Source organism: Herpailurus yagouaroundi, unplaced genomic scaffold (assembly GCF_014898765.1).
Source record: "Herpailurus yagouaroundi ecotype Mexico unplaced genomic scaffold, PumYag 184, whole genome shotgun sequence".
Taxonomy (NCBI): Eukaryota; Metazoa; Chordata; class Mammalia; order Carnivora; family Felidae; genus Herpailurus; species Herpailurus yagouaroundi.
The window spans coordinates 41,607,997-41,624,996 of NW_024412415.1; the positions used below are offsets into that span (position 1 = coordinate 41,607,997).

The 17,000-nt window shown below is 37.5% G+C and overlaps 1 protein-coding gene across 3 annotated transcripts in view; it reads right to left on the minus strand.

Moving 5' to 3' along the window:
* The window catches only part of UBE2Q2 (ubiquitin conjugating enzyme E2 Q2), a 68,244-nt gene that overhangs the window by 7,090 nt on the left and 44,154 nt on the right, over nt 1–17,000 (minus strand). For all 3 annotated transcript variants that reach the window (XM_040493364.1, XM_040493365.1, XM_040493363.1), the window contains 2 exons: nt 5,020–5,068; nt 4,475–4,570 (listed from right to left, as the gene is read on the minus strand). In XM_040493364.1, the coding sequence (XP_040349298.1) occupies nt 4,475–4,570; nt 5,020–5,068 (145 nt within the window). The remainder of the gene's footprint in view (nt 1–4,474; nt 4,571–5,019; nt 5,069–17,000) is intronic.

Here is a 17,000-nt window from a genome sequence, read left to right on the forward strand (position 1 = left end):
GAAAAGAAAAGAAAAGAAAAGAAAAGAAAAGAAAAGAAAAGAAAAGAGGGCACCTGGGTGGCTCAGTCAGTTGGGCATCTGACTTAGGCTCAGGTCATGATCTTGGAGTTCACGAGTTCCAGCCCCACATCAAGTTTGAGCCCCACATCAGGCTCTGTCTGCGCTGATAGCCCAGAGCCTGGAGCCTGCTTAGGATTCTGTGTCTCCCTCTCTCTTCGCCCCTCCCCTCCTCATGCTCTCTTTCTCTCTTTCAGAAACAAAAAAAAATTTAAAAAACAAAACTCAGTGTTTTTCATCCTTATAATTTAAACATACTTCTTAAAAATTGCCAGATTTTGTTTTATTCATTCTAACTGGTAACTTTAGTCCATTTTTTCTTGTGACTTTCCTCACCACCTTACTTCCTGGTTTCTATTTCTCTTGCTTTTTAACATTTTATTATCTCCTCCTGGAGTTCCAATAAGACATTTTAGACCTCCTTCTGATTGTTAGCTCTCAACTTCTACCACAATGTCTATCCCCATGTTCTTCTCATCTGTACAACATTGAGTTATTTCTTCTAACCAATTCTCTTTGATACCTAATCCACACATTGTTTCTCATTTCAATCATATTTTTCATTTCTATAAATTGTTTCATTCTTTTTTCAAATTTGTCTCATTATACCTGATGGTTTCATTGTTTGCTCAATTTTAGGATGCTTTTTTCTTTATATTATGTTTTACATAGAACTATTCATTTTCTCATAATTCTAATATCTAAAGTCTCTATTCTGTGTCTGATAATTCCAAAACCTAAAGTCTTTGGGAATATGTATCTCTTATGTATTGTTTCTGCCAATTCTCATTATGCTGGCTTGCTTACTTGTGTGCTTGGGATTTTTCACACTGAATTCTTATTTGCTTGATCTTAATATTTGAGAATCTTGTAGGCTTAAATCAGAAAAGCTTTTCCTCTGAGGAGTATCTGTGCCTGCTTCTGATGAGAACTGTGGATATAACTAACTAACATGAGATCATCTTAGCTTCCTTGGGAGAATCTCAGGATTATGCAAGGTTCTCACATTTGGTTTGCCAACCTTGCTCATTTATAAATAAAACACCGGAATACTTAGTACAGGTAGCACCTCTCCATTCCTTGAAAGGAAAAAACAAAAACCAGATGTCTCATCTGAAGGTGATCATTCACCACAGAATTCTCTACGTAAATAACTGGAGGTCCATTAGGAGCAGGGTATGATAGGTGTCTTTGTTAGAAATAGCTTAGGGGCTGCTCCAAGAGTTGTGTGCTCTAGGATTTCACTATTTAACTTAACTATCATGCCCTCCATGCGGTGAATGAACATTTGTTAGGGTACTACCTTGCTTATCCAAACCCCAAATTCTTGCTAAGTCATAATAGCAGAACTCTAGAAAGCTTTCTTACCACTACAGCCTAGAGTTAATGTTATAGCCTGTATCCCCTGTTAACTGACCAGAAAACCAGCCCAGGCCAACATCCTCTGCCTTATGGCTTGCTCTCAGCTCCTGCTGGCTGAGCCTAGGGGAGCAAGCTAATGGCAAGACTGTACAATGAGTGACTCTTGCTTGCATAGAGTTGCAGATCCTCAGCTCCATCAATCTTACCCTATCTCCAAATTTTATGTGTGCTGACAGCCAATTTTTTTGTTTTCCAGTACTTAGGTGTATCATTTTAGTAATATTTTCTTTCTTTTTTTTTTTTTTAATGTTTATTTATTTTTGAGACAGAGAGAGACAGAGCATGAACGGGGGAGGGGCAGAGAGAGAGGGAGACACAGAATCGGAAGCAGGCTCCAGGCTCCGAGCCATCAGCCCACAGCCCGAAGCGGGGCTCGAACTCACGGACCGCAAGATCGTGACCTGAGCTGAAGTCGGACGCTTAACCGACTGAGCCACCCAGGCGCCCCTTTAGTAATATTTTCAAGAGATAAACTCATTCATTTATTTTGAACCAATAGCTGATAGTATCTTTAAAAATATTTTAAATAGGGGTGCCTGGGTGGCTCACCCGGTTAAGTGTTGGACTTTGGCTCAGGTCATGATTCTTGTGGTTCAAAAGTTTGAGCTCTGGGTCAGGTTCTGTGCGGACAGCATTCACACTCTGTCTCTCCTCCCCCATTCACACTCTGTCTCTATCAAAAACAAATAAAACACTAAAAATTTTTTTTAATATTTAAAATATTTTTGAATAGTTATATGTCACAAGAAAGAGCACAAATGATTTAAAGTCTCCCATCTCTAACCTGCCCCATCAATACTTCAATACCCCCATATCAGAAATAGTTGTTAGTACTTTCTTGATTATCCTGTGTGTTTAAAAGCCTACAAAGTAGGGGCGCCTGGGTGGCTCAGTTGGTTAAGCGTCCAACTTTAGCTCAGGTCATGGTCTCACAGTTCGTGAGTTCGAGCCCCGCACTGGGCTCTGTGCTGACAGCCCAGAGCCTGAAGCCTGCTTTGGATTCTGTGTCTCCCTCTCTCTCTGCCCCTCCCCACTCCTGCTCTGTCAGTCTTAAAAATAAATAAAACATTAAAAAAAATTTTAAAGTGTATAAGGTAAAACTCCTATTACATCATGTAAAGTTTCCAAATTCTTAACAGATATTAATAACAAGAAAAAAATGAAGAGTGAGGTTTTATAACCATTCATTCAAAAAATTCACCTTCTAAGACATACTTTATGAGGCAAATGTGCTTAGCCGCTTGACTTAGCATTATATATAAAATGGTTATGTTATATACTTGCTAAGAAAACTATATATAATGGAAATATAAAGGTTGAAAGTGATAACATTGACACTGAGTAATTCCAAGAGAACTGTGGCACTGAACAGAGTATTGATATTACAGAATTTTAAAACTAGAAGAGACTTCAAATATTTTAGCTCAAGATACAGAAGCCCAGAAGAGGTAAGTTTACACAGTGTTATTAGTACAATGTTCTTTCTTTTTTTGTTTTTTAAATGTTTTATTTATTTTTGAGACAGAGTATGAGTGGGAGAGGGGCAGAGAGAGAGAGGGAGACACAGAATCTGAAGCAGGCTCCAGGCTCTGAGCTGTCAGTACAGAGCCTGACATGGGGCTCGAACTCGTGAACCACGAGATCATGACCTGAGCTGAAGTCAGACACATAACTGAGCCACCCAGGCACTCCTAAAATGTTCTTTCAATTACTAAAAACGATCTAAGCCTTTTATATTTTAACATGAAAGATATGCTAATTTTTTATAAAAACATGATGAAATTTAACATCAAGTTCTACATAAAAATAAATGCCAGGAAGAAATTTAAAAGACCAGAAGAAGTAAACCAAATGTTAATAGTATTTCTAGGTTACAGATGACTTCAGTTTTTTATATTTTTTCCTATATTAAAAACCATGCACTGCGCATAAATTTTGTCAATACAAAAAATAAAATTCTAATAGCCTACTACATAATCATTCTATCGGCACATTTAATACACCTAAAATATACACACTGTTAAGAAATGCTAGTTAAATGTAGTTAAGTAATTCACTAGTGTTCAATAATTAACTTCTAGACTTTATACAAAATGATATTTTATTCCACTGCAAAGAAATAGCTGTTAAAAGAACTCAAGTAAAATGAGTTATTGTATAGTACTATCCCAAATAGATGATTTTTCAAATGGCCTTCTCAATTTTTTGCTTCCTCTGTGAGTTAAGACTCTAGTGGACTCATGCTTTGATGTGCAATACATTTATAAATACATTATTTAGATTTCATACTATTTGGATAGGCATTTAACACAAGATTCACAGACCTTTAGGAACTCCAAATTTTTAAAAATGTTAGGTTAGGATAACTTCCATCACACAAATACTTTTGCAAGATATACTAACTTCAGAGTATCGTCCTTGGTCCATTTAACTGTTTCGGGAAACTACAATTAGACATGCAAAGATGTTTCGGATATAGTGAATAAAGAACACAACACAGTGGTTAAGAGTACCACTGTGTTGTGTTCTTTATTCACTATATCCGAAACATCTTTGCATGTCTAATTGTAGTTAGTAGAGACTAACACCAGACTGTCTGCTTCCAATTTTTGTTCTGCCACCTGTCATCTTAGACAAGTTATCTAACCTCTGTGTGCTTCAGTCTCCTCATCTACAAAATGAGAATAATAATACCTACTCTTAGGTTAGTAAAAGGATTGAAAGAGTACATACAAGTAAAAAGTTTAGATCAAAGCCTAGCATATAAATGCTCACTGGAAATTAACTATTCTAACATGATCTCAAGTTTGGGAAACTTCAAAGTATGTATAATTTTTTTACTAGTATTTTTTAACTTACATACCAATAATAGATTTACAATTATAGACATGTCTTTCTATAGTAAGAATAACAAAGACTAAAAGAACAACACGTCTCCTAAGGTAACAGAAAATATAGATTATAAATGATTATGTCATCGTCTTAATAAAAGTACCTTATTTGCTCCAAACTGTACTCTGGCTTTGCCTTTGACTAAGGTAGCATTGATTTGCATGATGACTGATTCTATTGAGTAGGCACTGCTCCAGCCCTACAGGAAGAAGAAAACACTTCTCTAAAACATAATGGTACTCTTGATTCCCACTTGGGAAAACTTAACAAAATGGCACATAAATAGCTCTACAACAGCAAGACAATGTTAAGAAGTCTGCATGCAAGAGAAAAAAGTTGGACCATTTCTAAAATCTCGTAAAACAAAAAAACCCCTATATTCTAAGTATCAAATATGAGCAAATTAGAACCTTATATACACATTGCTCTTAGAATGGCTATCCTTGCATAGATTAAACACCAAGTACAATGTCATTTTACTGATTTGCCTTAAATAGCTTTTTCATTATTAAAAGTAGGTGCTATTGAAAACAACTTTTTTTTAAGTGGGTGGTATTACATCAGAGTCTTTCCCCTCAGAATCTAATTTACATCATCAAAACACTCCATTGAGATTGAAAAATATGAGTATCATAAGAAATTAGTTACCTGTTTTGTGAGAAGTTCCATACATAGTGCTCCACCACCCAACACATACCTTAAAAAGAGAAATGGATTCTTAATCTGCTAGATCTCAGTTTCTTCTTAATTTTTAATATTTTATTTTTTTATTTACGTTGAGAGAGAAAGAGAGAGAGAATGAGAGCGAATGAGCAGGGGAGGAGCAAAGAATGAGGGGGAGAGACAGAATCCCAAGACAGAATCCCACACTGACACACTGTCAGTGTGGAGCTCAATGTGGGGCTTGAACTCAGGAATCATGAGATCATGATCTGAGCCAAAAAAATCAAGAGTCAGACACTTAACCGACTGAGCCACCCAGGTGCCCCCCTTGTAATTCTTAAAGTACTACCACTAAGGAAGTATGCATACAACCAAAGGTTAGAAGATAACATGCAAAAATGAGAACAGTGCTTAGGGTTCTAGGACAAAGGGTAGTTAAAAAATTCGAATGCCATCGCTTTATTATAGTCTTATTTTTTTTTTTTAAATAATGAATCTTAGAATGTTTAAAGATGCTAAGGATGTCTGTCAGAAACTAGGAACTTAGCCTAAATATTTCAGAGAATGGAAAATGCTATATTCATCTGAATATTTCTCTACCATCATGTTAGCCAATGGCACCAACTTTACCTTATCTATAATAATGAACACCCACATTTTGTGGTTTAAATTGTTTTTATCCATTCTTTTGTGAGGATCAAATGGTTCTGACCACAGAGCCCCTCTCTGGGACTCCTCAATTTCTCTTGCTAATCCTGAGAACTGTTCTCTGAACCAGACAACTTCTGGGAATTTCCTGGATCTCTCTTAGGAAATCATTATTTAGATTAACATTATTCAACCTTTTAACCCCTTCTCAAACCAAATAATTTCATTTCTACTTTGTTATTTTAAACTTCAAGATACATGAAATATCATGTCTAAAAATAAAATCAAGAGCATGATAATTATAGAAGAAGGACTGATAAATCTTGAAAACATGTAAGCTAAGACCACAGGCCTGATTAGATAGAAGTGAACACTGAGTCCATTACAAACTTTTTTTGTCCCCAGGGACTTTCCCCCTTGCCTGAGATTCCTTTTGCTCCCTACTCTTCCAAATGCCGTATTTCCCCCCAATAAAACTCATCAAGACCATTCTAGCCTGCAGATTTTGTATTCTGGCTAACGAAACACATCCTTGTGTTGACCTAACCAAATTACAGAAAAGTAAGGAATCTAAAAACTTCTACTATAGACCATTATAATTGTTACAGTGAAATTATTCAGTAATGGAAATTATTCAATAATTCCCACTTCCTGGAGAATTTAAGCAAGTGTCTCTACCTGGCTGCACCAGACCTTGGAAACTTCCAAAGTTAAAGTTTATAGGAGGAAAAGAAAAACACTTCAAAACACTAGATTTGGGTGGAGAGTCATGGGATTTTAAACTTCTCTGTATATTCCCCAATGTTCCTAAAACACAGAAATCTATCTCCAATCATTTGACTCTCCCAATGGGCTCAGAGTGTCTTATGTATAGTGGTTTTAAATAAGCACTTGCTAATTGAACAGAATTAGAAGATCCATGTTTTCATTTGGATTTTGCTTTCTCCACAAATTGCTCAGACTCTAGTAATCTGTTAATGAGTTAACACTATTCTTGATCCTTACACTTCAGAAATACAAAATGCAGACAGGGACTCCAGGACTTATCTTAGGAAAAGGAGTTATGTAGACCAGCCTGAGTTACCAATTATCCAACTGCCACATTTCTTTTTAGCACTCCACTCTTTATTCTGAGGATGGAGAGTCTTTCAGGTGGGAAGAAGGAAAGTTTTTGTACTCACAGGCCAAAGAAAGTACGTTTTCTACAATGCTATAACTACGCAAATGTCTAATACCCATACAAAAAGTGAGATAAGTAAATTTTCCATAATACACACTATCAGCAGCATTTACACCTAAAAGGAGTGGCTGATAGAACTCTACTTCCATACTGAGTTATATTCATTTTATGATATATGTTCCAAACCCTTACTGTTCTTTGCCTCCAAACAAATAGTTCCTGCTGAATATTGAGACAATTCAAGAACACTGGAAAGAAAGAAAAAAATAATAATCTACTGGTCATTTAAAGATAATATGCCACATTCACAGGCAAAGTAATATTTTCAGCTTAAAAAACTTCAGTTGTGGGTGCCTTGCTGGCTCAGTTGGTGAAGTGTGTGACTCTTGATTTCAGGGTGTGAGCTGGGCACTGGATGTAGATATTACTTAAAAATAAAATATTTAAAAAACAAGAACAACCAACCAAACAAAAACCCTTCAGTTGCCAAAGTTATAAAATAAACACTATCCTAAAGCTTAGCCTCTTCAGGCAATTTGTGATTTTTGTTTTACTAGGAGCTTCTTGCAAGAATGTTTGCTAGCTAACTTGCCCATCCACAAGCTACAATGATCACTTAAATTGCACTGATGAGGAGACAACAGAAACCATGTATCAGTACTAAAGTGTTAATACAACATGATTCTTAAGTGAGCCTAAGAAAGAAATGAGAAATGTAAAATTTTTAGTTTTTAAAAAATGTTTATTTATTTTTTGAGAGAGAGAAAGAGCACAAGCAGGGGAGGGGCAGAGAGAGAGGGAGACACAGAATCTGAAGTAGGCTCCAGGCTCTGAGCTTTTAGCGGAGAGCCCGATGCAGGGCTTAAACTCAAGAACTTTGAGATCACAACCTGAGCCGAAGTCAGATGCTTAAGTGACTGAGCTAACCAGGCCCCAGAAATGTAAAATTTTTATATTAGAGTCAAATTCTTCACAATAATCACATTTTAAAAAAAAGGAAGGCTTATTAGCCCACATAAAACAGTCATGACCCTTCCCTTCCTTGAAGCAAGGAAATATTAATTATTGATTGTAAGAACAGAGGCTTTAGATAGGAATGAAAGAAAACGCTGGCACTTAAAACCAGATTATTAACATGTTTCCTCAATACAAACAGAAACAACCCATGGTCATCTAGAAGTAGTGATATTCTCTTCATGGATGACTGGGGCACAAGTAATAATTCACATTATATCAACCAATAAAGAAAGCATTTTCAGTTGCCTACAAATAGCTCTCACAATGTATTAATGAGAGAAAAACAAATAATCTTTATGATTCTCTCTCAAGTTACTACACTCTGATCTGGATTAAGAAAGATAGTCAGATACTAGTGGCTCATTAAAATAACTCATAAAAATATCGAGACAGAATTATGTATTACCCTAAATTGTCTACACCTTGCTAACCTACAGTATTTCCCTATCTGATTCATTGAGTCCCAAATATTTACTGCACACATATATGCTACACACTGAGCCAGGCAGAGTATACGTTGAAGAAAACTGACAGGACCCTGTCCTTCATGATGGGAAAGGGGACCCAGAGTTCTATGAGAAGGAATAACCAAGGGGCTTTTTAAAAGTATGGTAGTCAGGAGGAGCATTTCTAAGAGAAATGCACAAGCTGAGATTTGCAGGACTTAAAAGTGTGGGTGGGAGTAACATGCCAGGCAGATGAATGTATGTTTAAGAAAGGTTATGAAGAGGGGTGCCTGGGTGGCTCAGTTGGTTGAGCATCCACCTCTTAATTTCGGCTCAGGTCATGATCCCAAAATCGTGGGATCCAGCCCTGCACCTGCCTCCATAACGAGTGTGGAGCCTGCCTAAGAGTCTAAAATATTTAAAGAAATATTAAAAACAAGAAAGGTTATGAAGAAAAAAAAAAGTGTGCTGGGTACTGGGGGCTGAAAGATATCCAGTGGGGTACCAGCTTAGACAGGGGAAGTGTGGTACAAGAGTATTAAAGAGATGGGGCACCTGGGCGGCTCAGTCGGTTAAGCATCCGACTTCGACTCAGGTCATGATCTCGCGGTCCGTGAGCTCGAGCCCCGTGTCGGGCTCTGTGCTGACAGCTCAGAGCCTGGAGCCTGTTTCAGATTCTGTGTCTCCCTCTCTCTCTGACCCTCCCCCGTTCATGCTGTCTCTCCCTGTCTCAAAAATAAATAAGTAAACGTTAAAAAAATTTTTTTTAATAAATAAATAAAAACATACTCCTTTAAAAAATAATAATAATAAAATAAAGAGAAAGACAAGGGCAAGATCACAGGTGGCTTACGGTAAGGGTTGGGGTGCCTGGGTGGCTCAGTCAAGTTAAGAGTCGACTTCAGCTCAAGTCATGATCTTGCCTTGTGGTTTTTGAGTCTGAGCCCCGCATTGGGCTCTGTGCTGACAGCTCGGAGCCTGGAGCCTACTTTGGATTCTGTGTCTCCCTCTCTCTCTCTGCCCCTCCCCCACTCACACTTTGTCTCTGAAAAAAGAATAAACCTTAAAAAAATTAAAAAAGAAAAAAAAAGCATATGGCAAGGGCATCAACCTGTAAGAGCAAATGGAAAGATACGGAAGAGTTTAAGCAGGGGAGCAACATAATCAAACACAAATTTATAAAATATCACTTTTAAGCTTACATGAGGGAAGGAACAGAGGAGTCCAGTCAGAAATCCTCTGAAGTGATGGCAGTAGCAACAGAAATGGAGACAAGTAACTGGATCTGGGAACCCTCTGAGAAGGAGAATTATAAGACCGGATATGGGAAATGAAGGAAAGAGGTTACAAAGAATAACTCCCAGTTCAATAACTGAGACATGAAAGGCTGGGAAAGGAGACTGGAAAGGAGAGGAGTTCAAGTTTTTGTGCTACAAAATTTGAGATGCCTATGTAAGAGATATTCCAGGGGCACCTGGGTGGCTCAGTCAGTTAAGCATCCGACTCTTGATTTCAGCTCAGGTTATGATCTCATGGTTCATGGATAATCTGACAGCATGGAGCCTGCTTGGGATATTCTCTCTCTCTCTCTCTCCCCCCCCCCCCACTCCCCGCCCCTCCTCTGCTCGTGCTCTCTCTCGCTCTCAAATAAATAAGTAAATTTTAAAAAGAGAGAAAGACATTCCAGTAGAGATGTCAAAAAACAGGTAGACACTGGGAGCAGTAAAGATATATAAAAATGCAGGATACAAAACCTGGGAGTCACTGACACAGGAGGTATTTTGAAAGCCATGGGAGCCTTTTTAATAAATAATACTAGAGTAATTGGACCATTAGGCAAAACTCTAGGACCTAAGTCTCATACCTTATACAAAAACTAACTCAAAATGATTCACAAACTTATCTGTAAAATGTAAAACTATAGAACTTTGAGAAAACACAGAACAGGAGAAAATCTTCAAGATCCAGGACAAGGCAAAAGTTCTTAAAATTGATGCCAAAAGCATATAATCCCTAGAAGGAAAAACATCTATAAATTGAAACTCATCAAAACTAAAAACTTTTTGCAAGATATAAAATCAATATATCAATAACAGATTTTTTATCTGTTGCATTTCCATATGCTAGTAATGAAATAGCAGAAAGAGAAATTAAGAAAACAATCCTATTTACAATTGCATTAAAAGGAATACCTAGGAATAAATTTAATGAAGGAGGTGAAAGACCAGTACTCTAAAACCTCTAAGACACTGATGAAAGAAATAGAAGGTGACACAAATAAATGGTAAGATATACTGTGCTCATGAACTGGCAGAATACTGTTTTGGATAATAGAGGCATTTAAACAACCTACAGACTCAGTGCAATCCCTACCAAAATACCAACAATGTTTTTCAGAAAACTAGAACAAAAATCTTAAGATTTGTATGGAACCACAAAAGGCTGAATAGCCAAAGCAATCTTGAGAAAAAAACAACAAACCTGGAGGTATCACAAGTTCATATTTTTTTTTAATTTTTTTAACGTTTATTTTTTTTTCAATATATGAAATTTATTGTCAAATTGGTTTCCATACAACACCCAGTGCTCATCCCAAAAGGTGCCCTCCTCAATACCCATCACCCACCCTCCCCGCCCTGCCACCCCCCATCAACCCTCAGTTTGTTCTCAGTTTTTAACAGTCTCCTATGCTTTGGCTCTCTCCCACTCTAACCTTTTTTTTTTTTCTTCCCCTCCCCCATGGGTTTCTGTTAAGTTTCTCAGGATCCACATAAGAGTGAAACCATATGGTATCTGTCTTTCTCTGTATGGCTTATTTCACTTAGCATCACACTCTCCAGTTCCATCCACGTTGCTACAAAAGGCCATATTTCATTCTTTCTCATTGCCACGTAGTATTCCATTGTGTATATAAACCACAATTTCTTTATCCATTCATCAGTTGATGGACATTTAGGCTCTTTCCATAATTTGGCTATTGTTGAGAGAGCTGCTATAAACATTGGGGTACAGGTGCCCCTATGCATCAGTACTCCTGTATCCCTTGGGTAAATTCCTAGCACTGCTATTGCTGGGTCATAGGGTAGGTCTATTTTTAATTTTCTGAGGAACCTCCATACTGCTTTCCAGAGCGGTTGCACCAATTTGCATTCCCACATGAACATCTTTTCATGTGCCTGTCTTCTTTAGAGAAGTGTCTATTCATGTTTTCTGCCCATTTCTTCACTGGGTTATTTGTTTTTCGGGTGTGGAGTTTGGTGAGTTCTTTATAGATTTTGGATACTAGCCCTTTGTCTGATATGTCATTTGCAAATATCTTACGTTTATTTGTTTTTGAGACAGAGAGAGACCGAGCATGAACAAGGGTGGGTCAGAGAGAGAGGGAGACACAGAATCTGAAACAGGCTCCAGGCTCTGAGCAGTCAGCACAGAGCCCGATGCAGGGCTCAAACTCACGGACAGTGAGATCATGACCTGAGCCGAAGTCGGACGCTTAACCAACTGAGCCACCCAGGCACCCCACAAGTTCTTATTTCAAACTATATTACAAAGCTGTAGTAATCAAAACAGTATGGTACTGGCACAAAAAGAGACACATAGATCAATGGAACAAAATAGAGCCCAGAAGTAAATACATATTTACATGGTCAATTAATCTAGGACAAAAAAAGACAAAAATATACAATAGGGAAAAAGACCATTTCTTCAGTAGCGTTGGGAGAACTGAACAGCTACATTGCAAAAGAAACTGCATTGAAACTGCATTGAAACTGCATTGAAACTGGACCATTCTCTTACATCACACAAAAATAAACTCAAAATGGATTAAAGACCTAACTGTTAAGATTTGAAACCATAAAACTCCTAGAAGAAAACATAGGGAGTAAACCCTTATAAATCAGTCTTAGCAATATTTTTCTGGATAGGTCTCTCCAGGCAAAGGAAACAAAAGCAAAAATAAACAATTAGGACTACATCAAACTAAAAAGTTTTTGCACATTAAAAAGAAACCATCAAAAAAACAAAACAAAAAACAAGCCAACCTACTCGACGGGAAAAGCTATTCACAAATGGTATATCCAATAAGGGGTTAATATCCAAAGTGTGTAAAGAACTCCTACAACTCAACACCAGAAAAATTATAATCCAATTTAAAAATGGAAAACCTGAATAGATATTTTTCCAAAGAATACCTACAGATGGCTAACCAACATATGAAGAGGCTCACTAATCATCAGGAAAATGCAAATCTAAACTACACGAGAATATCCACTCACACCAGTCAGAATGACCAGTATCAAAAAGACAAGAAGCATAAGTGTTGCCCAGGATGTAGAGAAAGGGAACCCTCATGCGCTGTTGGTAGGAATGGAAATTGGTGTACCCACTGTGGAAGAGAGTATGGAGGTTCCTCAAAAGAAATGTACTAAAAAGAAAAGTACATACAATCTAGTAATTCCACTTCTGGGTATTTACCCAAAGAAAATGAAAACATTAATTTGAAAAGGTAGGTTTACTGCAGTATTATTTACAATAGCTAAAATATGGACACAATCCAAGTGTCTATTGATAGATGAATGGATAAAGAAGTGATGTGTGCACACACACACGCACACACACACAGAGGAATATTACTCAGCCTTAAAAAGGAATGAGACCTTGCCATGTGTGACACATGGATAGATCTAGGGTATAATGCTAAGTGAATGAAAGAAGTCAGACGGAAAGACAAATATCATATGATTTCACTTGTATGTGGAATCTAAAAAATAAAACAAATGAACAAATAGCAAAAACAATACAGACAACAGACTTGTAGTTGCCAGGCCAGGGGGTAGGAGGAAGGTGGCATGGGGAGTGGGGGAGAATAGGTGAAGAGGATTAAGAGGTACAAACTTCCAGTTATAAAAGAAATAAATTATGGAGATAAAAAGGTCAGCACAAGAATACAGTTAATAATATTGTAATAACTTTGTATGGTGACAAATGGTAACTATACTTATCACAGTATGCATTTTATAATGCTTAAAATTGGCAAATCACTAGGTTGTACACCCAAAAGTAATGATAGTATATATCAACTATACTTCAATTTAAATAAATAAACTAAAAATTGCTCCACAAGTAATTCTATTAAGAGGATAAAATGAAGGTACATACTGGAAGAAATTAAAAACCACATATCCAACAAAGGACTACTATGTAGTTCATATTAAATATTTTTTAATAAATATTCAACAATAAAATAAAAAACAATCCAATTAAAGAACCGGCAAGCAACATGGACAGATATTTCAGGGAAGAGAATATGAAATTGCCAAATAAGCACATAGAAAATATTAGATATTAGAAAATACACATTAAGGAAACAATTTTTTTAATGTTTATTTATTTTTGAGAGAGACAGAGACAGAGTGTGAGCAGGGGGTGGGGGGCAGAGAGAGGGAGACACAGAATCTGAAGCAGGTTCTAGGCTCTGAGCTGCCAGCACAGAGCCTGACGCAGGGCTTGAACTCATGAACCACGAGATCATGACGTGAGCCAAAGTCAGACATTCAACCGACTGAGCAACCCAGGTGCCCCAAAGAAACACAAATTAAAACCACACTGAGGTATCACTATCTCTCAGAATGGCTAAAATAAAAACAAGTGGGAACACCAAACGCTAGCAAGGATGTGGAGAGACTAGATCACTCACACATTCCTGGTAAGGATATAAAGTGGTATAGTCACTATGGTAAAGTTTGTCAATTTCTTTAAAAATTCAATATGCTGCAATAACTATATGACCCAGCCATTCTACTCCTGGACATGTATCCCAGAGAAAGCAAAACACATTCATACAAAAACATGTATACAAGAACTCATATAAGCTTTATTTGCATCAGCCCAACACTAGAATCAAGCTAGAAATCCTTCAAGTAGTAGCTGATTAAACAAAATGTGGTACATGGTACACCATGGAATACTTCCTAGCAATAAAAACGAACTAGTCAAACACGTAGATGAACCTCCAGGGAAATCAGGACAAATAAAAAAACTAATTGCTAGAAATTACAATCCCAAAATGTATGATTCCATTTATGTAACTTTTTTTTCTGAAATGACAAAATGTGAAAAATGCAGTATTAGTGATTGTCAGAAGTTGGAAAAGTGGGTAATAAGAGGGAGATGGGTGTGGTTTAAAAATACAAGAAGGAGGATTCTTGTGTATTTGGAACTTCAGTATCTTCACTGTGCTGGTGGAGACACAAACATACACAGGTGATCAAGTTGTGTAGAACTTAATACATACATACATACAAAGGAGTTATAAGAGAAACTGGGAAAATCTGAGTAAGTTCTATGGATTGTATCACAGTCTTATTGTGATATTACACTACAGTTTTGTGAAACATTACCCTGGCAAGGTGTACAGGAATCTTTATTATTTCTTATAGCTGCATGTGAGTATACAATTATCTCAAAATTTTCAAAAAGCCACAGGAATAGGAGGAAAGGAGAAAAGAGAAAGGACCCATACCAAATTCTGAAGAACTCCAACATGCAGAAGTCAGGTGAACAAGGAGTTGCCAGCTAGAGACTGAGAGGAGGCAGTCAGAAGCCAAGAGAAAAAGGTTTTCAGTGTTGTTGAGAAATCAGATAATCAAATATGATAAAGCCTGAAAAAGGACCCCTGGATTTACCAACATGGAAATCCCCTGTTGGCAACAGAGATTGGGAGGAATGTTAAGAGCCAATACCAGACTACAGGGGCTGAAGAGTGACAAGGAAGTGAAAAGTGTGATTATGTACACATTGCTGTGGGAGTGTAAGTGGTACAGCCACTTTGGAAAACAGTCTGGCATTTCATTAAGAAGTTCAACAGTTACTAGAGGACCTAGTAATTCCACACATGTATGAAAGAAATGAGAATATACATGCAGACATTTATGTGAATGTTCATAGTAGCATTATTCATGATAGTCAAGGTATCACAAATGTACGGGGCTCCTGGGTAGCTCAGTCAGTTGAGTGTCTGACTCTTGATTTCAGCTTGGTCATGGTCTCGCAGTTGGTGGGTTTGAGCTCCACATCAGGTTCTGCACTGGTGATGCAGGGCCTGCTTGGGATTCTCTCTCCCTTCCCTGCCACCGCCCCCCCAATTTCTATCTCTGCCCCTCCCCCACTCTTGCTCTTAAATAAATAAACTTTAAAGAGAAAAAAAAAGAAATGTCCACGGATAAATAAAACGTGGTATAGCCATATAATATTATTCGTCCATAAGATGGAGTTAAGTATTAAAATATGCTACAATATAGATGAACTTTAAAAACATTTTGCTAACTGAAAGAAGCCAGCCACAGAAGGCCGCATTTTGTAGGATTCCATTTACATGAAATGTGCAAAACAGGAAATCTTTCAAGACAGAAAGGAGATGAGTGGTTGCCAGTGGGTGGGGAGTTGGTGGGGGTGGGGTGGGGGATGAGGAATGGTTGCTAACAGGTACAGGGTTTCTTTTGGAGAATGATGAAAATGTTCTGAAATTAGAGGTAATAGTTATACAACTTCTATGAATTTACTAAAAACCACTGAATTGTACATTTTAAAAGGGTGAGTTTTATCATATGTGAACTGTATCACAATAAAGGTGTTAACAAAATGGCTATCATAAGAAACAGGAATAGAGTAACAGCTAGAAGATGACGGAGGACATAAAATATATGGAACTGCTCAATAATCTGATCAGACTCACAGTGCTTCAGCCTGATTGTGAGATTGCAAAATTCTGCATTTTATCAGTCCTTCACATTTTGTAGTTCTTCCCAAGTCAGCCAGTAAATCTTCCCCATCACTTAACAGTTGACTATGAAGACCAAAGTCACTGATTTTGTTTCAAATCAGCGTTCACCTTACATTCACCTTTCCATTCCCACTGTACCATTTTAGGTTGTCCTCACTTCACTCTAAGGGCCATCAGCTCTTAATTAGCCTTGCATTCTTCTAGGCTTTGGGAACACAATCTGTCTTCTTCCACTGTTACCATATTTCTTTCTAAAACATTCTCTTTCCTGTATTTTCCTGTTCCTGATCCAGCTACTGAGAGATAAATTCAGTATCCATGGGTAACAGTTTCCTTACCAGGAAAAAAAAAGAAGATGAAAACAAACACAACAAAAAATCCTCTCACCACTCCATAATCCTAAATTACAACAAGATATTCTGTCAGCACAATTTCATACAACTCTTCTGTATGAATTCTACCTACCTTGTTTTTGTAGCTCAAACTCATCTGGTATGCTATAAATATATCATGCCCTTTCTTAGATATGTGATTGTATTTACTTTTTACCTATGTAGATAATTTTCCTTCAACCTCCACCAGTAGACCAAACTGAACTCACTCATATATCAATGCCCACCTGAGAACCCACTTACTTGACAGTCTTCCCAGATCACTACTACTGGAAGCAATTCCCTTTTCCTTTAACCTCAGAGAACTCAAGTCCACACTTCACATTTGCCAATCAATGAAGTACTTAATATTTTTAATCTCCTTTTATACTGCTGGTTTTTTTTTTTTTTTTTTTTTTTTTAGTGAGAGAGTGTGGGCAGGGGAGGGGCAGAGAGAGAGAGCGCGCGAGGGGGGGGGGGGGGGGGATATGGGAGGGGAACGGGAAGGGGAGGGGGAGAGG